This window comes from Notechis scutatus, chromosome 3 (genome assembly GCF_049901735.1).
Source record: "Notechis scutatus isolate UNSWTSFEM ecotype Mainland chromosome 3, rNotScu1.2, whole genome shotgun sequence".
NCBI classification, from domain to species: Eukaryota; Metazoa; Chordata; class Lepidosauria; order Squamata; family Elapidae; genus Notechis; species Notechis scutatus.
Window position 1 is genome coordinate 55,036,511 of NC_142011.1, and position 23,596 is coordinate 55,060,106.

General features: G+C 37.8%; 1 protein-coding gene across 1 annotated transcript; it reads left to right on the forward strand.

Moving 5' to 3' along the window:
• Nucleotides 1-6,425: 6,425 nt before the first annotated feature.
• PROK1 (prokineticin 1) lies at nt 6,426-23,348 on the forward strand. The gene is made up of 3 exons (XM_087958969.1): nt 6,426-6,556; nt 20,479-20,604; nt 22,396-23,348. Exons 1-3 carry the CDS (start codon nt 6,485-6,487, stop codon nt 22,513-22,515), a joined length of 318 nt encoding a protein of 105 aa, XP_087815095.1. The 5' UTR covers nt 6,426-6,484; the 3' UTR covers nt 22,516-23,348.
• The last annotated feature ends 248 nt before the right edge of the window (nt 23,349-23,596 follow it).

The window sequence follows — 23,596 nt, forward strand, 5'->3', positions numbered from 1 at the left end:
ACTCAACATATTGAAAATGTAACTTAATAACAACATAGAAACAGAGTCTTCCACAACAACTGATTCATCATTACCTTAATTGTTTTAAAAAACAAGTGGCAATCAATTATGTGTAATTTTACCCAGAATCACCTCCAGATCTTTTTTAGTAGATAAAGAACAACCTGAAAGCACTAGCTGCATCATATACAATCCTATAATCCCCGTTTTCTTCTACATAGTCCCAAAGGTGCTTTTTCCAAAAGGACTTTCTTGAGTTTTTCTTTCCCTTTGAAAATATTTCACTTCTCATCCAAGAAGCTTCTCCCATTCTGACTGAAGAACTGAGGAAGCTTTTTAGATGAGAAGTGAAATGTTTTCAAATTAAAAAAAAAAACTCCCCCAAAAAGTCGCTTTTTGGAAAAGCACCTTTGGACAATCATGACTTGGACGATTGAGAATCTCCATAAAACATTTCTATACAGTCCCTTTTATAAAAAGTCCCATATTCTATTCAGAGTTATAGCCAGTCCTTACCAGATGTTACTCAAGGTGGCATGGATATTGAATGCGATTTATATTGGGTGGAGAAAGTTAGACAGAAACTGAATTGTTCTTATGAGCATATGGAATGGAAGGAATGAATGTGAGAAGGTTCAGTTGTGTATTGTTAGCAGCATTGTGGAACTGTGGATAACAAATAAACAGCTAAGGGCTGCTCCCTGGTTAGACACATAGCTACTTAAGAAATCTTCTTCCTTCTTCCCATAAGCTCTGTGGACTGAGTTATCTGAAGCCATTTTGAGCAAAACCCTTTGAGGCTGGTGCTTCCATTGCTGTCTACAATGACTTAGCAAGGACTTTTGAAATCAAGTGTCAGAAAAATACAGATATAAAAGGCACACACAGATCACAATACATTTTAAGAAACAGGGCCACTGAGAGGATTATTAAGTGCTGGAACAAGACTAATATGCCCCCCACACACAAGAGGGCGTCCCTGGCTCAGAGCACCCACCTGGGAGGGTTGCAGCAGTCTCCTTGGCAGGCTCTTCATGGCGCTGGTGGGGCCGGGGCCGGCCTGGGCAGGGCGTTGCACGCACAGGGCAGGCCAGGAGTGCAGTTTCTTTCCCATGGAGGGCGCGCCATACAAATGAAATTAAAATTCAATAAATTACATAAATAACTGTTCACTGAAACTCAGATTAATAAAGGTTATGTCAAACAAGGCTGCAAGGTGGTTTTGCTATACACACAAAGTATAGAGTATGAAGTATATATCCAATATAATTTTTCTTTTGAAAAATTTGGTTTTGTAATTTTTTTTAAAAAAATCCCCTTCATGGGTGCCCTTTGAGCTCTGTGGGCCCCGGAACAATGTACTAGCTGCACCCCCTCTCCTCAGGCTGGATAAGAAGCTAACAGCTTCTCTTAGCTGGTTAAGACTATGCATATATTAGTGAGAAATTAGATTGAAACTTAAACATTGGTATGTAGTACCAAAGCTCACTCATCTATACTCTGTATTATTTATTTGTCTTACTTGGGGTGCCCATGATCCACTAAGAAATAGGGTGTTTTCCTGCCTTGAAAAGTACTTTGCCTCATTATTATTTCTAAGTTTAGGATTACCTAACTATTCCATATAATGAAGCAAGTAGAATCTAAGCTCATTTGCTCTCATTTTTCTACCTAATAAATAGTATTTGTTTGTTTGCCCACAAGGAAACCTGATAATCATTTCAGGTGAGGTTTAAGAAGAGATGTATTGTTAAACCTGTAACTTGATATATGTTGTCCTGTGATGGGAGTTGAAAGGTGCCCTTATTTCTTTTTGGGTCTACAAGATACTTATGGCTGTTCTCCAGATTCCTAGCCGCAAAGGAGCACTTGCAGTATCTGCTCACTTCTACTTAAACACTGTTCCCCAAACCATAGATCCTACTGCATTGTCTCTGTGGCTTCCATCAGTTCATTACTGAGATCAAGAAGTGTAGATCATCCTCTCCCTTTTATAGACATTAGCTAAGAAATAGAACAAACTAATCAAAGGACAACCATGAATCTTTTTTCCCTTTCTCAGTTAAGCTACTAGGTGGTGAAAACTCTAGCTGAATACTGGGTTTTTTATGACTATATTAGATTGTAATCTGTTTCAGCAAGATATATTTTCTTAGAGTTTATGTTTTAAAAATTCAATAAATATCACATGCAAGCATCATAACAAATCCATTTCATCTGACTTATGTTGAAGGAGTTATTCTGAGTCCATCAGAGAGCACCTACTTCTTGCAGTGGAAGCTATATATCTGCTCTGGGGACAGCAATCAGCCAAGATTATTATAATCTATTGAATTTTGCTAATTATTTGAGAATAACAAGCCATCAGTCATAAACTGAGTAACATATTATATGGCTTATAAAATTTTCTGCAGTCTTGAATCCACTAGTATTTTTTTAGGCAACAGCTGGCTGTCCATGAAAATATGCTGTTCACCACTCCTTCAATTAATATGGAATGGAAGGCAGGAATGTGAAGGCAGAAGGACCCCAGTGGCTCAAGTGGTTAGGATGCTGGGCTGGTGGTTAGCAAGCTCATGTTTGAGACCTGAGTGCTGCTATGTGGCAAGTTCTGGGACGTACCTGTATGGGATAGAGAGGTTTGCCACCTCTTGCGGCACAGCTGAGGTTGAAAAAGCAGTAAAAGAGTGCTTTTTCAAATGCTGCACACCCGCGCACAGCGCTTATTAGCTGTCCGGACGGCACTGCTTTAGGTGTATTACATGCGCATGTGCGTGTGAAATGCGCATGCACATGCAAAACATAATCACCAAACCGGTAGTAACACCGGTTGAATCCCACCTGACCCAAAGTTATTGAAACAATGGACTTCCAATGGCCCCATTATGCTAGACTGGAACCACAGAGCCACCTCCATGTTCACAGATGAATAGCAGAACAGTGTGTAAGACTGTAAGACTACAAGACTACATATTACTGTAACAGAATCATACAACTTTGAATGTGTTTCCCCTTTCCCTGACTCGATCCTTAAGAGAACAAGGAAGGGTCCAGTCTGAAATACTTTCTCAAATTATATTTATGCTTTGGGATAGGACTTCTCTTATCTGATGATTGTCTTGGCTGCCGCTTTTCTCTTCTTTCTCAAAATTATTTTTACAGCTCCATTACAAACTGTAATCAAGTAACTTTTGATTAAGATTGAGAGTGTTTTAACAAACTGCATCACTGTTTGGTTTGGTGGCAGCAATGCTTCAGATAGAAGGTCCATACAGAGAGTGGTAAGGACAGCTGAGAAGATTATAGGGAGCTCATTTCCCTTTATTCAGAATACTGCTTATAAACACTATGCACTTAGAGCTCGAAGTATTGTTAGAGACCTCACACCCACACCCACTTCATGTTCTGTTTTTGTTGCTCCCCTCCAGGAGGAGGTTTCAAAATATCTATAGCAGGACTACTAGATTCTGTAATAGCTTTGTTCCTTATGCTATCCATCTTGTAAACTTGCAGGATTCTTTTCCACTTCACCATCTCTACGTATACATTCGAACTAGACTGTGATATTTCTGTGTCATATATGTGTGTGTATTTAGATATATGCATAATTATCTTTTGAGAGCTGAATGCAGCAAAATTTCATTTAATGAATGCTGATTAGTATACATTTAAAGTGACAATAAAGTTTTTATTCTAGTCTATTTTTATTGTATTGTACTCTACTCTACCCTACTTTTCTATTCTTTAGAATGTTAAAGGCTTTTCTAATCTGGTACGCTCCACGTTTATTGGGATTACGACTCTCAAAGTCCTGAGGCACCACGACAGTGTGGACAGTCCCTTGGGGGGGAGGGAGATTAATTTAAAAAGTAATAGAATTACTGTGCAATAGCAGTAGCAATAGGACTTAGACTTATATACCACTTCACAGTGCTTTACAGCCCTCTCTAAGTGGTTTACAGAGTCAACATATTGCCCCCAACAATCTGGGCTCTCATTTTACTCACCTCGGAAGGATGGAAGTCTGAGTGAGTCAACCTGAGTCAATGAAGGTACCAAGGTGGGCCTGGGGAGAATAGTAATCAAACAGCAATTTCAGTATTTATAAATCCAGGATCAGCTTTAAAGATTTTGCTGCTTGGAAAAAGCAAGTGTGCCATCCATCAAGAATAAAAACATCTTGGTAAGGCAAATGCTAAGAAGATAAATAGAGTGGACCTAGTATCCAATTCTAATTCTTGATTATTTATTTATTGTATAGCCTCACTGAAACAGATACTTGCAAATGATTTATAATCCTGAAAGGCAACATTTCTTTGCACAGTTAAATGAATTTTGGATGCTCTTGCGCAAACTGCGCATGGCGTAAGTGTGCTCTCTGATCCCAAAAGAATATCCCAGGCTTCTTGCCTGAGATGAACCCCTTGCGGCAGGCAGTTGAATAATAAGAGAATGGAGACCTGCTCTTGTCCTGTGTTTGCTGTGAAAAGAAAGTGCCCTTTTGCCTACCTGCCACCCTTCAATGCATATTGGGAAGGTTCGTTGTTCGATCGCGGGAAAGAGACTCGAGACCTGGGTGACTGTTCAGCTCTTTATTTGATATACAGTTCTGTGCTGGACCTGCGAGCCGCGGCAGTCCCTTCATATAGGGATTCGCCGGCGGCTCGCAGCCAATGACGGCTCTTTGAATCTCCTGTGATCGGCGCGGCCAATCGCGGTTGATTCAATACGGGCCAATCACTGCTGTTCTCTCCGCCAATCACAGGGTAGTCCGTTTGGGCCAATCAGGTGAGGGTATTCCAAGAATGCTAATATGGAACATTCGTGGTGCTATATGAGCACAGTTTGGTTTCTGCTTAAGGCTCTCCAGTGCCTGGATGGTAGAGAGCTTCCCCCAATGCTTGGTTCATCTTCACGAGATCAAGACCCAGGAAAAAAGCACTTTCCTTCAAGGTGACGATCACAGCAGCTTAGGCTTTGAAATCACAGCCTGCCCAAGGATATTATTGCCCCTCACATCTAGAGCAATTGAATTGTTTTGAAGGTAACATGCATGTTGAAAAATGCAAATGGCATTCATGGAAAACGGGGAGAAAAATTGATAACTTTTAGGGTGATAGCAGGTAACACTCCGGGGGTGGTATTCAGCAGGTTCTGACCAGTTCTGGAGAACCGGTAGTGGAAATTTTGAATAGTTCGGAGAACCGGCAAATCCCACCTCTGACTGGCCCTGCCCCCATCTATTCTCTGCCTCCCGAGTCCCAGATGATCGGCTGGGTCTTCTTGTGGCCCTGCACAGGAGAACGGAGCTGGAAAGCAGGTTAGTGGGGTGGGGAGGCAATGGAGATTTTGCAGTATCCCTCCCCTGCCATGCCCACCAAGCCATGCCATGCCACGCCCCACCAATCGGTAGTAATTTTTTTTGAATCCCACCACTGCTTTCCTCCTCTGAAAGGGAGAACTTTGATAATGCAACAGGAGGTAATGCCACATTGCACATTACCTCAGTGTAGGTACCAGCATCAGAGGAAGGGAGATATTCCTCCAGCCAAACAGCTGCAGTTCTGTTAATTATCAGCCACTGCCCTTAGGAGCAACTGTTGCATTTTTAAAGCACACTTTAAATACAAAGGCAGTATCTGGTTTAGCTTTTATTTTAAATGGGTAAAGTGGTTGCCCATTCTCTGCTCACTTCTCCTTTTGCCTACAGCTTTTTATTCTTCGATCCTTACATAATGTCAGAAGAGGTAAGACCTGCCCAACTAAAAACACCCCTCTTACCCAGCCTGTTGCCCTTCAAGAGCATTGGACTGTAATTCCATCACCCCAGAATGTGCTTTTCCAATTCTGCACTGTCCACCACTAGCTATAAAAATAAAATACAACAATGTCTGGGTTAGAACAAAGTGCCTCAGTCAATGCCAGATATATGGTTTGCCCCTCTAAACGTGACAACGAAACTCACTGCTTATGCTACCTCATCAATCTGTAAGAGAAATCTGATCAGCGTAGGATGGGAAGAGAACTGGATTTTTTTTTATTAAATATTTTTTAAAAAAATATCCAACTCCTCCCAAACTTACCTCACCAATTATTCATTATCAAATCTGATTTTGATCCAACCAGAGATGATTTGTAAGTTTCTCAGTTGTAAATTAAAAATGAAAACTCTAATAATTGTGCCTGTCTGGATCGAAGTCTTTGACAAGACTGCAGATGACTGTAGTGTTATAACAGTGTTATAGGCTCACATCTCATCTTTGTGTTCTTGGATCATCATACTATCACATCAGCAAACAAATTGAAAGGGGCTGAGAAGATGTTAAATAGAGAACCAAGATAGGAGGATGTGATCAGTTCTCACAGAGACAGGCAGGCAGGCAGGAAGGAAGAGACAAACTTGCAACCTTGTTGAGAGGCTGTTTGACATGTAAGAGAGTGTAAGAAGAAGGAAAATAAGCTTTCCCCACCCCCCTCAAGCACCATGAAAATATGTATGCAAATCTTATGCTTCTTTCTTTTACTAACCTTGTACAAATGTGCAGTGATCACTGGGGTAAGTTCTCTCTCTCTCTCTTTTCATTTTTGCTTATGGACTAATGTAATTGTTGAAGAAGTTGTGTGACCACACTGCCTGTAAATTTAGGGTCCGCTTGCTATGAAGATGGAGTGTGAATTTTGGCAATGTGAGACAGAATGTTTTCTAATATTCTTAACTTGGAAGGCTGCATGTCTAATGCAGGTTTAAATAAACTCTAACACTGAGATTTTAAGTTACCATTGAAAATATACAAATCAAAATATAATAAAATAAAAATAAGGAGAACTGATGATTAATTAATCATAACTATTGCATTTTCTCAAGTCCTGGAAAGGTGGAGGGAGGAAAAACTGTTTCACTGATTTCAAAGCCTTTTAAAAATATTCATAGGCTTGGAATAGAGTCTGAAATGGTAATATAATATATACACCAACCTAAAAATGAGACTTACTCGGAAGAAAATATGCATAGAATTGGACTGTATGTTTATATAAAGATTTAAAAGTTAAAAAATGGTATTTCTATTTTCAAATGTATGTTTTAAGGTTAGTTTGGTGAATATTGATTTATAATTTATAAGATGTATAATTGTATTTTTAATATTCATTATAAGGCATTCATGAATACAACAAGGCAAGTTTGAATTTCTTTAATGGTTTTAATACATTTTTCAAAACAATATATTTTCAATATTAGCTATAAAAATCCTAAACTACGTTTTTTGTTTCTTAATCCCATTTGAAAGTAGTTTACACAAAACTCTCTATTCACAAGCTCCAAATTGGTATAGATATTATATTTTAAATATTACCCATGTTTATTTCCACATTAATGTATTGATCAGCACTTGACAAGGGAACTTTTTAAAGATTTCAGCAACTGGCTCTGTAATTTGAAAAAAAGAAAAAAAACATTTTCTGGTGACAAAAGCTTCAGACAATTCCTTAAATTCTAGATCATCCTATTCAAGTAAAAGATGGCTTGTGTGACTATTATTTGCCTATATCAGTTAATTGATATAGCATTATCTGCATCAGGTAAATTGAAATCTCAAACCTAAGGTTGACAGCAGCATTCTCCTGGAAGTGATTACTTACTTATACTTGTTAAAGACACACTTGTTCAAAAAAAATTCTGTTTGATACATGAAAATGGCCAAAAATTAAGAAGAATCATTTCCTGGTCCAGTCATGAAACAGAGTAGATCAACTTTCTTGAATGACAGATTGCAGATTCTGTTAAAGGACAGACAGCAATACACTGTCAGTCAACCTCACTGAGGCTTCTTTCCAATATGGATAAGAGCATTTTGTAACCTTATACACACCGGCTAATCTGGGACATTAGATCCAATACACATTGATGAGCGCTTACAGTTTTTCCTATTTCTTGTAGAGGAAGTATATAATGGCTCGGTCAGAATTATAGGATGTGATTTACAATCTCTGCATATCATGTGGGACAGGAGCTCACCCCTCACTGTTGGAAATTGAAGGTTAAACACACATGGACACACAGTCAGTCTGTCAGTCAGACAGACCGACTCATAGCCCTTTGGTATTCAATTTTCATATGGTTTGAAAATCCTTGAAATTAGTAATACAGGTAATACAAGACTTTTTTATGACCTCCCCTGCCACCAACCCTAATGCAATACATAGAATCGCAGTGTGCAGATTAGTGGCTCTGGGAGTTGAGGTTTGGACATATCTGGAGGACACTAGTGGGGGAAACCACCCTGAAAATGTGTTTACAATTGCAACTTGTTTTCCAATGGATTCCTATCAATACTACTGATAACTTTATTAAAGAGCCCTGCCTTTAATCTCATAATTAAACATACTTCTCATATAAGCAACTGATTGGATCCACTGAATAGGATCCAATTGAAACACATTATGTTAATCCACTCAATTATATTTTTTCTCAACTGTGTGCTTATCGGCCAGCTCTATCTGTCTGTTACTTTGGAAATAATCATATACAATATATAAAGAAAAACCCTTCTCGCCCCTATGTGCTGTATGTGTCTTCTTCAATCTCAGGTCCTTCACCAGAGGCCTGGGAATTTGAGGGTTTTGCACAATACCTTAATTGTTCCCAGCACTGCCTTCTTCCTACCACTGAGTTCTATATACAAGAGATATACAGTATGTTGAAAATAAAATGAAACAACAACAAAAACAAAAACTACAGGTAGTCCTCAACTTACAACAATTCATTTAGTGACTGTTCAAAGTTACAATGGCACCGAAAAAAGTGACTTACGACCATTTTTTACATTTATGACCATTGCAACATTCCCCATGGTCACATAATCAAAATTTGGATTATTGGCAACGAGTTCATATTTGTGACAATTGTAGTATCCCGAGGTCATGACAAGCAAAGTCAATGGGGAATCCAGATTTACTATTAACTTAACAAATACAATGATTCACTTAACAACTGTGGCAAGAAAAGTCGTAAAATGGGGCAGAACTCACTTAACAAATGTTTCACTGAGCAACATAAATTTTGGGCTCAATTGCGGTCAGAACCCGAGGACTACCTGTATTTCATGGCAATATCTCATGGGTTGAAATTGTTTAAAATTAAACATATTCTTCTGTTATCTGTATTTAAAAGTTGTTTCTAATTTACTATGCAGATATTTCATTCAGATTTCAAATAGAAGCTGAATTCAGATTAAATCAAAATAGAAAAATAAAAACAAAACTGTCTGAACAATCCTCTCAGTATACCTAAAGGGATCTAAATTACAATCAAGTCAAATAAAGGGTTGACTCTCTCAAAAATATTGTAATAACTGGATGCTCATATTCTTGATGAGTTACTTCCCATTCCTTAAATAGTTCTGATGACCTCAGCATGACAATTCACAGCCTGGCAGAATTTGATTTTTGTTTGTGTAGTGTTTCTTTGAATAAAACTGATATTTATTTCCTCATCTTTACTTAATTTAAGCTATTTGAATTTTAACAGATGCAGGAAATTGCATTATTACGTATTTGTCCTGACATTTATGTATTTAGATTGTCACAGCTGTGGCATGTAAGTGACTCAGATAATATTTTAGATGACAGTGGAAGTAGATATTTTTAAAAGAGCAGCTTACTTTGGTGCTACAACCATCAGCATGGACAGAAAAAAATAGAATTATAGTAAAAATGGCTGGGAAAGAATTTATGGCATTTTGTCAAACCTTTTGTTCATATACACACTCTTCATACACAACCATACGCTCAAACACATGCTTCATTTTCATAGGCACCAAGAAGAACCAATTCAATCTATATCAAAAGACCAGGAATTGAATTAGGAGTGTATCAGATATTGCTGCAGCTGCCAAAAAAGCCAACAGTTCTAGACTGCATTAATAGAGGGATGGAATCAAGATCATGTGAAGTGTTAATACCACTTTATAATGCCTGGGTAAGGCCACACTTGGAATACTGCATCCAGTTTTGTTTGCCACGATGTTAAAAAAAAAGACAGCAATACACTGTCTTCAGTCCAATCTAAGTATAGTACATAAAATCATACATTGCAATGTCCTACCTGTCAATGAATACTTCAGCTTCAACCATAACAATACAAGAGCACACAATAGATACAAACTCAAGGTTAACCACACCAAACTTGATTGCAGGAAATACGACTTCAGCAACAGAGTGGTCAATGTCTGGAATACTCTACCTGACTCTGTGGTTTCTTCCCCAAACACCAAAAACTTTACCTTAGACTGTCTACTATTGACCTCACCGTTTTCCTAACAGGTCTATAGGGGGTGTGCATAAGCACACCAACGTGCCTACCGTCCCTGTCCTATTGTTTCTTTTTGTTTTTCTTATATGTATCCATTTCATGTATTCATAACTATGTTTATGCTTATACCTATTATCTTGTAAGCGATTGACAAATCAAATCAAATAAATAAATAATATAGGTAAAGGTAAAGATTCCCCTTGCAGATATGTGCTAGTTGTTTCCGGTTCTATGGGGTGGTGCTCATCTTTGTTACAAAGCCGAAGAGCCAGTGCTGTCTGAAGACGTCTCCATGGTCATGTGGCCAGCATGACTAAATGCCGAAGGTGCATGGAAGGCTGCAACCTTCCCACCAATGTGGTCCCTATTTTTCTACTTGCATTTTTTTACATGCTTTCAAACTTCTAGGTTGGCAGAAGCTGGGACAAGTAACGGGAGCTCACTCCATTATGCGGCGCTAGGGATTCAAACTGCCGAACTGCCAACCTTTCTGATCGACATGCTTAGCATCTTAGCCACTGAGTCACTGTATCCCCTTGAAATCCTATAGGCCCCTACATTTTTAACCTTTCAGAAAGCTATAAAGAACTCCCTCCCCAAATATCGGCTTAAGGTGAAGTTGGAGTTGGAAGAGCTTGTTGTGGGTTGCCATCAAGAGACATTGGTTGTGGTGCCAGGTATTCTTGTTGTTTCTGTTTCTGTCGCCGTTGACTTTTGATTTTAAAATTTTTTAATTTATTTATTTATTTTTGTTTTATTTGTTTGTCACACATGTACAAGAAAGCAAGTAGAAGTATGAACATAAACAAGAACAAAGGGAGTAAATACAGATAAATGGGGACAGTAAGACAGGGACGGTAGGCACGCTGGTGTGCTTATGCACGCCCCCTTTAAGGACCTCTTAGGAATGGGGAGAGGTCCACGGTAGACAGTTTGAGGTTGAAACTGTGAGGGGTTGAGGCTGTAACAACAGAGTCGGGTAGGGCGTTCCAGGCATTGACCACTCTGTTGCTGAAGTTGTGTTTTCTGTAATCGAGTTTGGAGCAGTTTACCTTGAGTTTGTATTGGTTGTTTGCCCGTGTGTTATTATGATTGAAGCTGAAGAAGTCATTGACAGGCAAGATATTATAGCAGACCATTTTGTGAACCATGCTAAGATAGGACCATAGGCAGCGCAGTTCCAGATTGTCCAGGACATTGTTTCTATATTATGGTTGTGAGCCACCTCAAGTTCTAATTTTAAGATGGGTAGCCTTACAAGTTCATAAGTAAACAATTCACTGATTTTATCACGTTATATAGGCAGTCCTCGACTTACAACAGTTCATTTAATGATTGTTCAAATTACAAGGCACTAAAAATGATTTATGACCATTTTTCACATTTATGACCATGGCAGCATCCTCGTGGTCATGTGTTCAAAATTCAGAGGCTTGGCAAATGACTCATATTTATGACGGTTGCAGTGTCCCAGGGTCATGAAATCATCAACTTTTGTAACCTTCTGACAACCAAAGTCAACGGAGAAGCCAGATTCACTTAACAACCTTGTGACTAATTAACAACTGAAGTAATTCATTTAACAGCTATGGCAAGAAAGGTCATAAAATGAGGCAAAACCCACTTAACTATCTTGCTTAACAACAGAAATTTTGAGCTTAAAAATTATGGTCGTAAGTTGTGGAGTCCTTGTATTACTTATACTTTTTTAATGGACTCAATTCATCACATTTATTTTGCAAGCAGGACAGCTTAAAAATTATGATCTAAACCTATAATTTTCATAAGTCTTATTTGACAAATTATGGTCCTCTGTTGGAGTTTTGTGTATAACTCTCCTGTGTAGTTCACAGTGCTATAAAACTGTAGCTTTTTTATTTATCTATCAAATTTCTACACTGAACCTCAGCTAAGTGATTCTGGGAGGATTACAAGTAAAAAGGAAGGTGCTGTTGTGTTCCTGTGACTGCCAAATTGTCAGCCAAAATTATGGCTGGTAATTTGGTAATTGCCACCTCTCAGCATTCTAGAATATTCCAGATTGGAGAAGGCTGTTCTATGTGGCACTGGAAGATCTTTTTGAGCCTTTTCCTGTCTTCGCGGCTAGACTCAATTATTTCCCCAGGGTAAACATCTACCCATACAAGACTGTTGTGGAATTCAGGCAAATGATGGAGGCAAATAACAGTGTCTTCTAGTGAAATTTTCATTCTCCTTCACCAATATTCTCATTGTTCTAATTGCAGATATTGCAGATTGAGGTTTCACCTTTGAAAATAATATGGGTCTTTATTTTCTGATTGTTTTATTTAAATTGCAAAATTAACTCTACTGTTAAATGTTTAGAAGTTAAGTCACAATGGAAATCACAATTTCTTTATTAAAGCCGTTGCAAATATTTGGAATTGGTTTAACAAAATATTATTCCTGCTGAATAAGAATCTTACAGATTGCCTCATTCTTTTCTGGAAAGCAAAACGATGAGTTATTTCTTACCAACAGAATTGTGGCATAATCAGAATTAGGTGCCCACTGCAAATTACAAAGTTTCTTAAACAAGGGAGAATTGAAGAAGTGGAATAATTTTTCTGCTTATTATTTCTTCCCCTGAAAATCTGTATATTTATTGCTCTTTTGAGATGCACTGTTATTGCATCCCCATATTTCAGAAAGAATGCCATATAAATGTCATTTCATTTTGCTGTGATGCCTGCAATTTTACTCCCCTTTGTAATAAATGATGAGATTAGTTATAAGCAGTCATGTTTTATTCACCTGACATCTCTTTCTTCTTCTCAAGGCATCCCTGTTATACACACCTGCTTTTTGATTAACGTGTTTCATAGAGGAAGCAACTTTGCCAGTGTGCTGGGTCGAACAAGAGTCTAATAGCAAACAAACTCTAGACTAATTTATATGGCAGGGGTTGCTGGGAAGCTACTCAAAAACCTTGCCTGAGGCCAATTGGCATAGACCCTCTATTAGCAGTCCAACATCCATGTTCTGTCAAGGGCTCTACAACTGACATAGGCTTAATGGATTATTTAAAATAAACACGGGCTTAATTCTATGTGTATCTTCATAATACCTGCATGATTTAATCTACAACAAGCTCCTAACAAGCCTGTATGTAAAGACAGGTTTTGCCTATCACAAATCTACAAAGATTTTCCTTAACTAGATATTTTGCAGATTTAGATATCAGTACAGCTCTTTGGATACTTCCAGGGATGGGCCGCTCGGGGTTTGCAGGGGTTCAGGAGAGCCCCTAGCTAAGATTCTGTGCAGTTTGGAGAACCCCCAAATCCCACTCCTGGCTGGCCCTGCCCACCCCACCCCTCCCACGTGGGTGCAGGTAAGTGCAGGGCATGCACAGAGGCTCAGGGAGGGCCAAAAATGGGCCTCCTGGAAGTTCAGGAAGGCCGGAAGTGGGCCCGTTTCCGGCTTCCAGAGAGCCTCCAGAACCCGGAGAGCCATTTTCGCCCTCCTGGAGTTCGAGGAAAGCATCCGGAGCCAGGGGAGGGCAAACACACTCCCTCCCGTGGTACAGGAGGCCGACTAGGCCACACCCACCATGGCCACACCCACCCAGCAACCAGGCAGAGAACCCTTTGCTGAAAATTTGGAAGCCCACCCTTGGATACTTCCATGGTATGGAATGGCAATTAATACTTCTTTGCGTGATCTAAGGGCAATTCCACACCGCAATCTAAATTGCTTCTCTTCTAAACTGAACCTAATTTTTCTTAAGGAAATTTAAGACGTTTTGTTTCAGTTTGCAGTGGATTGGCAATAGGTCTGGCTTGATGCTCACTCTGGACTACTAACTGTTGGAAGATCTGATTTCTTGTTCTCCTTTTTCTTCCCTTCTCATCCATGTAAGGAAAGCAAACCTCCTTGACAATACTGTGTGGACTAATCTACTATTGCCTGTGGTTTTTTTTAAGGATTGTCCCTTCCTCACTAGTCCTCATGACTTTCCTTTGATATTTGTTATGCATGGATGCCTTTGCATCACCTTCCAAAATTGTCTTCTTTACATTACAACAGACATTTTCTTCTTTTCCTTCCTTAAAGTAGAATCACTGTTCTGATGCTGCCATAATCAAAACAATAGGGAAGTTATTGAGTATCCGTTTAACATAATTCTGGAAGTTTAGCTTCCAGTTATTGATTTAATTTGTATCGACCACTTTAGTTGTGCAATTAACAGTAGTAAAAAGACTGCTTTACTGTATTATTCAAGCAATGTAATTCCATATGAGCAATAAATTAGATGCCAGCGAAGGATACTGCATAATAGGAGTGGGCAACTAAGACCTGTGGACTTCAACACCCCGAATTCCTGAGCCAGTATAGAAAGTACACATATTCTCTTCTATGAGCTATTTTGTTGGTCAGTTGTTAAGTTGTGTCTGACTCTTCACGATCCCACTGGCCACAGCACACCAGGCTCCCCTGTCCTCCCCTGTCTCTTGGAGTTTGCCCAAATTTATGTTCATTATGTTGATCACACTCTCTAGCCACCCCATCCTCTTCTGCTGTCCCCTTCTCCTTTTGCCTTCAATCTTTCCCAACATCGAGGTATTTCCTAATGAGTCCTCTCTTCTCATTAGGTGGATAAAGTATTTGAGCTTCAGCTTCAAGTACCTGTCCTTCCAAAGAACAGTCAGGGTTGATTTCCTTTGGGGTTGACTCATTTGATTTCCTTGCAGTCCAAGGGACTCTTAAGAGTCTTCTCCAGTACCAGCAATTCAAAAGCATCAACTCTTCAGCGTTCAGCCTCCCTGATGGTACAACTCTCACAGCCGTACATTACTACAAGTAGTTCTTGACTTGCAAACATAACTGAGCCCAAAATTTATGTTGCTAAGTGAGATGTTTGTTAAGTGAGTTTTGAACTCCATTTTATGACCTTTCTTGCCACAATTGTTAAGTGAATCACTACAGTTGTTAAGTGTCAGGGCTCTTGTTGTTACCCCCATTTAAATTATGAGTCTCTAGCTGGATTTTCAAAGCTCAGAGAAGATTTATTAGGAGAAGACATGCTGGTGCTGCCTGGGTGTAGCCGACTCTGAGACAGATCATTCATTGTCACCCTTGACCCTGGTTTCCCCCCAGGGAATTATGTATCATAATTCATATTCTCCAATGGGACACATCCATAGCCAAGAATCATCAAGCATACTCTCCAGTTAGAATTTTGCGCAGCAGAAACTTCAGTCGCCTGGAAACTATCTATGAAAACATCCATGGAATGCAGTTTTGGTTTTGCAAGCTGTTACACTACTCCCCCTCCCTTTCTGTTGGCAACTCTAAAAGACCAGAGAAATATTTTATGAGTTGACATTAAGTTAGTAACACAGTTATTAAGTGAATCTGGCTTCCCTGTTGACTTTGCTTGTCAGAAGGTCACAAAAGGGGATCACATGGCCCTAGGACCCTGCAACCGTCATAAATATGAATCAATGGCCAAGCCTCTGAATTTTGATCATGTGGCTATTGAGATGCTGCCATGGTCGTAAAAGTGAAAAACAGTTCACAAATAATTTTTTTTCAGTGCTGTTGTAACTTTGGACAGTCACTAAATGAATTGTTGTAAGTCAAGGTCTACCTGTACTGGGAAAACCATAGCTTTGACTGTCTCAAAAGTGCTTTTGCAGGAGACAACTGGACTTTCTGTTTTTTTCTTTGAAGACAGTTCGCTTCTCGTCCAAGAAGTTTCTTCAGCCGGAGGAGAAGCAAAAAAAAAGCACCTTTGAAAAAGCACCTTTGAAAAAGCACCTTTGGGATAACCATGACGTGGATGACTGAGAATCTCCATAGACATAGCTTTGACTGTACAGAATATTGTCAGCAAGGTGATGTCTGTGTTTTTTAATAGGCTGTCTAGGTTTCCCATAGCTTTCCTCCTGAGAAGCATGAGTCTTCTAATTTCATGGCTGCAGTCACTGTCTGTGGTGATCTTAGAGCCCAAGAAAATAAAATCTGTCACCGCTTCCATTTGTTCCCCTTTTATTTGCCAGGAAGTGATGGGACTGGATGTCATGGTCTTTTATTTATTTATTTATTTATTTATTTATTTATTTATTTATTTATTTATTTTATTTATTTTATTTCTTTGTCAAGCAATTATAAGATAACAGGTATAAGTATAAACATAGTTATGAATACATGAAATGGGTACATATAAGAAAAACAAAAAGAAAAGGCTTCCGGTTTGAGCTTCTTCAGCAACAGACCGAAACCTTGTCTCTGCGAGGCTTCGATCCATGCTCGCCGCTGGAGCGCCCCAAGCCGGCTGGTTTCGGGGCTAAGCCACCCCGTAGAGGTGGTGAAGAGGGGGGAGACTGCCTGCAGGGTTGAGGAGAGCCGCATCTCTCCTCCCCAGCTGGCCATTATTCCCTTTCCCGAAGGCGGTTGCAGCGGTGGTCAGAAATGGTCACCACAAAGAAGAACTCGACTGGAAAAGAATGTGCAGGAGGAAGATAAGAAGAGAAAGTTTTGGTTGACCGGGTCAAACAGCAAAAGCAACAAATAAGGTACTCTGGAATTGAAACTATTAAAAAACAATAACATTGTTCCCTAAGAAGATTTTTAAGCTGCGAAGGAGAGAGAAAAGGGAAAAGATTTGGTTTTCTCCTTTTCCTATACTGACAGCTAAGAGACTTAAGCAAGAAATTGGAAAAAAATCCACTTTGACATAGGCATTTAATGCTGAAAATAAAAAGTCAAAGGGATAATAAAGATTTCTGGATAATTAAAAGCTTTTGAAAACAGGAAAGGAGAGAAAAAGAATAAAAGGGCAGGATCTGGAAGGGAGGAGACTGCCTGGAATTAAAAAAGAACTTACAGCAAAATCTCAAGAAGACTTCCAAAAGATACATTCTAACTGAAATATCGCAACAAAAACCCCAGGAAGAGAAAGTCAAAAAAGAAATAAGAAGATATAACTCGGGACTATCTGGATTACTTGATGATTTCTGGATTCTTGGTTATTGTTTTGAATGACTAAAATCAATTGGGTGGTTGTTTAAAACTGTTTAAAAAGGCTCCACTTTTAGAAGAACTGAAAATGGAACTTAAAAAGTACAAAGAAGATGCACAAGAAGGGAGAGGTTCTTTTGGCTTCATATTTCAGTTTTTAGAAATGGAGATTTGGAATTATGAGAAGCAACAAGAAATGCCTGCAGAACAAGAAGATTGCGACAAGGAAGAAGTCATCTTTAATGAACAAGTAATCTTAGATGGGGGGCGGGGAAGGAAAGGGGGGAAAGAGAATGGAAAGTTTAAGATTGGGAAAAACAACTCCAAAAAAAAAATAGAGGGAAAAATAAGTATAAAATCAGAAAGCAACAGAAGAGGGAAATGCAGAAGAGAGAATTAGAACTAGAGAGACAAGGGGTAAAAAGGGGAGGGAGAAGAAGAGAGGGAAGAAAGAAAGGAAAAGAAGTTATAAAGGACAGAAGCAAAATATAGAGAAACAGGGCCTATTTAGAGATAATGGGTGAAAACTTAATGGAAAAAGGGATTCTGCAAAGGTACATAAGATAGTATGGTTATACTAGAAACAGAAATAATTTTAGAAAATATGAAACAATGTATGATTAAAATGTCTGATAAAATAGCTATCGTAATTCAGTGGAATGCTTGTCAATAAATAAATGTAACAAAAGATATATTTAATGATTTATAAAACATATGTGAAGGAAATAAGGAAAATTAATTATGGAGATCATATGTGTTTTTTAAGGAAGTATGATATTTAATTGAAAAGAAGTGTTAAAGATGTTAAGATTTTAATGATTATTAATGATAGAACTGAACTGGAATGGAATGAGGGTTTATAATTACATATATTTACAATCTTTCTTTCTTTCTTTTTTTTTAAAAGAATATAGTGTGTATTATAAGAATGTACCAAGCAGAATTTGATTGAAAGTTATGTATTATGTATTATATTGAAGGTCATAAACTTAAGGTATATATTGAAGTTTAAATAAGAGTTGAATGGATGTAATTAAAAGATATAAAGGTGTCATACTCCAACTAGTAACTACAGGAGAAAATTTGTTTAATGAGAAAAGATAATATGAAATTGAAACAGAACAGACAAAAGTATAAATATAATGATTTGAAATGAGATGAGATAATCAAAATAAAATTGAGAAAATTAAAAGAGGGGAAAAACTATATAGAAAATGTAAAATAGTATAAGATATGGCATAGAATACAAAAAGGAGCATGAAATTGAGTTTTGTGTCTGTATAAAGAAGTTCAACCGGGACCATGCTATTTTCAAAAAAGATGTTTTACTTGTATTTTGTATGTGTGAAAACCCAAATAAAACTTTATTTAAAAAAAAAAGAAAAACAAAAAGAAACAACAGGACAGGACGGTAGGCATGTTGGTGTGCTTATGCACGCCCCCTACAGACCTCTTAGGAAAGGGGTGAGGTCAATAGTAGACAGTCTAAGGTTAAAGTTTTTGGTCTTTTGGGAAGAAACCACAGAGTCAGGTAGAGTATTCCAGACATTGACCACTCTGTTGCTGAAGTCATATTTCCTGCAATCAAGTTTGGTGTGGTTAACCTTGAATTTGTATCTATTGTGTGCTCTTGTATTGTTATGGTTGAAGCTGAAGTATTCATTGACAGGTAGGACATTGCAATATATACTTTTATGTACTAAACTTAGATCTTAGGGTTTTGTTTTTTTTAGTGTTGTGCTTCAATCCAACTTTTGCACTCTCCTCTTTTACCCTTACCAAGAGATGCTTTAGTTCCTCTTCACTTTCTGCCATGAGAGTGGTACCGCCTGCATATTTGACATTTTTGATATTTTTTCCAGCAAACTTAATTCTGGCTTGTGATTCATCCAGCCTATCACTTTGGATGATATACTCTGCATATAAGTTAAATAAACAGGGTGATAGTATACAGACTTGTCGTACTCCTTTCCCTATTTTGAACCAATCAACTGTTCCCTGTCTGGCTTTAACTGTTACTTCTTGAACCGCACACAGGTTTCTCTGGAGACAGGTAAGATGGTCTGGTATTCCCATCTCTTTAAGAACATGCCAGTTTTGATCCACACAATCAAAGGCTTTAGTGTAATCAACGAAGCAGAAGTAGCAGAAGTAGATGGTTTTCCGGGAACTTCTTTGCTTTCTCCCTAATCCAGTGAATATTGGCAATTTGATCTCTAGATCCTCTGCCTCTTCGAAACCCAGCTTGTATTTCTGACAGTTCTCAGTTCACTTGCTGCTGAAGCTTAGCTTGTGGGATTTTGATCATAACCTTGCTAGAGTGTGAAATGAGCGCAGTGTGAACATTTTTCAGTATTGGTCTTCTTTGGGATTTGAACATAAACAGACCTGTGGCTGCTGTTGATTTTTAAAAATTTGCTGGCATTTGTTATGCAACTTTAACAGCACAATAACAACATCATGTTTTAGGATTTTAAATAGCTCAGCTAGAATAACTTCACTTCCACTAGCTTTGTGGTTGACTATGCTTCTTAAAGCCCACTTGGCTTCATACTCCAGGACGCCTGGCTCAAGGTCAGCAATCACTCCATCATGGTTATCGGGACATTTAAGATCTTTCTTGTATAGTTCTTCTGTGTATTTTTGCCACTCTTCTTAACCTCTTAGAAAGCTCCAACCTTTTGCTGCCATCAAGTGGTCACTAGCATTTTTACAGTCCAGATATAGCAGAATCTACCTTAAAGTAAATCCCTTGAAAAAGCTTGTGTTTTCTGTACTCGTATGATCATTAAATCAGTTCCCAAACTTAAACAAACAATTGCATGTAAGAGTTATTGGATAATTCTTAGTATGTACCACTCAGCAGAGACTACAGTGTTGTCATGTGAAAATTATAATTATTAATGTTTATGTTAAATTTAATCTTCTATTCGGTTAGCTCTCTGACAAAATTTATATTTAGTATCAGATATAAAATCTGTTATTCAGCTATAATAAATGTTGGGACCTACCAGTGACATTTTTCCAGGTCTTGATGTTTTTAATTATTTGTAAGATGTTCTTTATTAGAAGACTGCTTTTCTAAAAATTCTGACAGATCTTTACATCTGCAATAAAACTATAATGGTAAATAACAGTTTCCTCTTCACACTACCATTTCTGTGGTGTTTTTTTTTTTGCAGGCCTGTGAAAGAGATCTGCAGTGTGGAAGTGGGACATGTTGTGCCATCAGCTTGTGGCTCCGTGGGCTTCGTATGTGCACTCCATTGGGGCGTGAGGGAGATGAATGCCACCCTATTAGCCATAAGGTATTTGTAAATGGCCTCAACTAGCTCACAACATGAAGTACTAATTGTTTTTCATGTTAACATTTTTCTTTGTATTGATTTGTTGATATATACCGGTATGTATATCAGCTGCTGGAACAAGTGACATTTTCTACACATTATTTGTATACATTATTTGTATTTTTTACACAGGCTTCACATTATTAATCACTAATTTACTAACATGTTTACATATCAATTTGCATCTGGAGGGTCCCAAAGCAAAATGCATTTGTGCATTAGTTGAGAATTCCATTTTCTACAAGCTAAACATTGTTTGATTTTGTTGAGTTGAATTATAGAATCAAAACAATGCTAACATTATCTGCTGCATAATTATCAGCTAAATTTAGCTAAATCAGCTAAAACCTCTGATTTCTTTTTTTCTTAAAACAAAGTTTTTATTTTTTACAACATACGAACAAAACATAAAAACATAAAACCATCTTTCAATTATATTCATACAGTGTGTAAAACCTCTGATTTCTTAGTTAAGTTAAGTTGCTTCACGTAACAATTTACTTTTGCAAGGAAATAAGTTTTTTTTAAGAAAGCAGGTGACAACATAGCATTAGCTTTGTATGAAAATGTGGCCTTTTATTTCTCTCTAATGAAATGCTATCACACATTCTAAAAATCACCAAGCGAGAAGTGGGCCACATTTTTTCCATGTTGCATAGGGCTTCATTCCCCGTTAGTTCAGAAATTTTTAGAAAGCTGAAGATCCTGGGTCCATTCCAAATTACATTGTAGAGTTTACGTCAGGGTTTTTCAAACTTGACAACTTTAAGATAAGTGGACTTCAACTCCCAGAATGCTCCTAGTCATCATTCCCAGAATTAAGAGGCATTAAGAGTTGTTAACCTAATCCTACGTAGTTTTTTCTCTGGTAATATTACACTACTAACCAGAGCATACAAAACATTTGCTAGACCAATACTCGAATACAGTTCATCAGTCTGGAACCCTCATTACGTATCTGATATTAGCACAATTGAGAAAGTCCAGAAATATTTCACAAGAAGAGTTCTCCACTCTTCTACTCGTTGTAGAATACCTTATGCCACCAGACTTGAAATTCTAAAACTAGAAAACCTTGAATTACGCCGTCTTCGGTCTGACTTAAGCATGGTATATAAAATCATACATTGCAATGTCCTACCTGTCAATGAATACTTCAGCTTCAACCATAACAACACAAGAGCACACAATAGATACAAACTCAAAGTAAACCGCACCAAACTTGATTGCAGGAAATACGACTTCAGCAATAGAGTGGTCAATGTCTGGAATACTCTACCCGACTCTGTAGTCTCTTCCCCAAACCCCAAAAACTTTAACCTTAGACTGTCTACTATTGACCTCACCCCTTTCCTAAGAGGTCTGTAGGGGGCGTGCATAAGCGCACCATCGTGCCTACCGTCCCTGTCCTATTGTTTCTCTTATTCTTTTATTTTTCTTATATGTACCCATTTCATGTATTCACAACTATGTATACACTTATACTTATTATCTTGTAAACAATTGGCAAATCAAATAAATAAATAAATAAATAAATAAATAAATAAATAAATAAATAAAATAAATTCCATCTAAAAGTTGCTATGTTTGAAAAAAGACAGGCTTAGGTAGATTAGGCCATATAAATCCATTTCATTTTGCTTTTATTAAGTATAAAGTGTTTTACAGCTTTTTTGTGCATTTAGTTGCTTACTTTAATTGATTGCAAAGTTTATTCTTAACATTATTTATATTTTCTATTTTTTTTAAAAGGTCCCTTTCTTTGGAAAACGACAACTTCACACCTGTCCTTGTTTGCCAAATCTGATATGTTCTAAGTTCACTGATGGTCGATACCGGTGCTCAATAGACTTCAAGAACATAGATTTTTAATGAAAAGTGCTTTGTGACCTTCATACCTTTAAATCCACAGCATGTTAAAAAGTGTTGAAGATAATTGTCAGTTTGCACAAATGACTTAAATGGGCTGTCAGTAATTAGTAACTTCTGGATGTGCAGATATTGTTCCTGTAAAACAAATGAAGAGATTCCAGAACTGGGATTAAAAATGTAAACTTGCAGAGTGAATAATGTGAGCTGGGTATATTTTTGTAGTTCTGGAAACATCTGTATTTATTCCAGAATATCTTTTTTTATAAACTAGGTAGTTAATATTATTGTTTCTGGAAAAAATGATAGATATAGATTAGATAGCTAGCTAGACAGAGAGACAAAGAGACATAGATAGACAATAGATATTGGTGTTCTCCTCATCTTTCCTACTCACAGTTTAATCTCAATGTGCAAAGCCACTCATGGACAGATTGTATACTTTTCCACTGCACTGACAAAAGTTTGGCAGCTTCAAAGGGTTTGCTAGCTCTGACCATCACAAGTACAATCAGAGGCAGATTCCCTATGAAACGATGTGTTTCCAGACAGAAGTGAGAAAATACTTAGGTCTCATAATGTTGTGACATTGTGGGAAGTTAAGAAATCCCTGATGAAAGCAGACAAATCGTAGCATCATCCATTTCCTACAGTTTGATTAAAAAGTTAAATTGCCACAAAATATTTCAGGAAAGGGAAAGCAATCAAATTGGCAGTACAAGGAAAGGAATAACTCTTATCTTCCATTTCCCTACTGAACTTTTTTTCCTGTTGCCATGGGTACTAAGAAAGAAAAACTTAAAGACGTTTTCCTACTGTGGCCTTGATCAGATTGATTTCCCACCCCCCTCTTGAATGTGATTAAAGTTTTTATACAATTCCTACTTTGACTAGCTATAATTATATGGCTATTATATTTTAGGCAAGGGAAGAACCAGACTAATGCTTCTTGGACAAACAAACTAAGAGTTTTGGATCTGAACCCTCCTGATATGGGATTCCAGTACTTTCCTGAACCTTGGCAAGCATTTTAATTCTTTAGTGGTCACTAGCTACAGCATCCTTTAAATGCTGTAAATTCAAT

Excerpts from the sequence above, each read along its gene's own strand:
- PROK1 (XM_087958969.1), top strand. The coding sequence starts at position 6,485 with ATGAAAATATGTATGCAAATCTTATGCTTCTTTCTTTTACTAACCTTG. Across the intron at positions 6,557-20,478 it reads AATGTGCAGTGATCACTGGG|GCCTGTGAAAGAGATCTGCA; the intron begins GTAAGTTCTCTC and ends TTTTTTTTGCAG. Across the intron at positions 20,605-22,395 it reads GCCACCCTATTAGCCATAAG|GTCCCTTTCTTTGGAAAACG; the intron begins GTATTTGTAAAT and ends TTTTTTTAAAAG.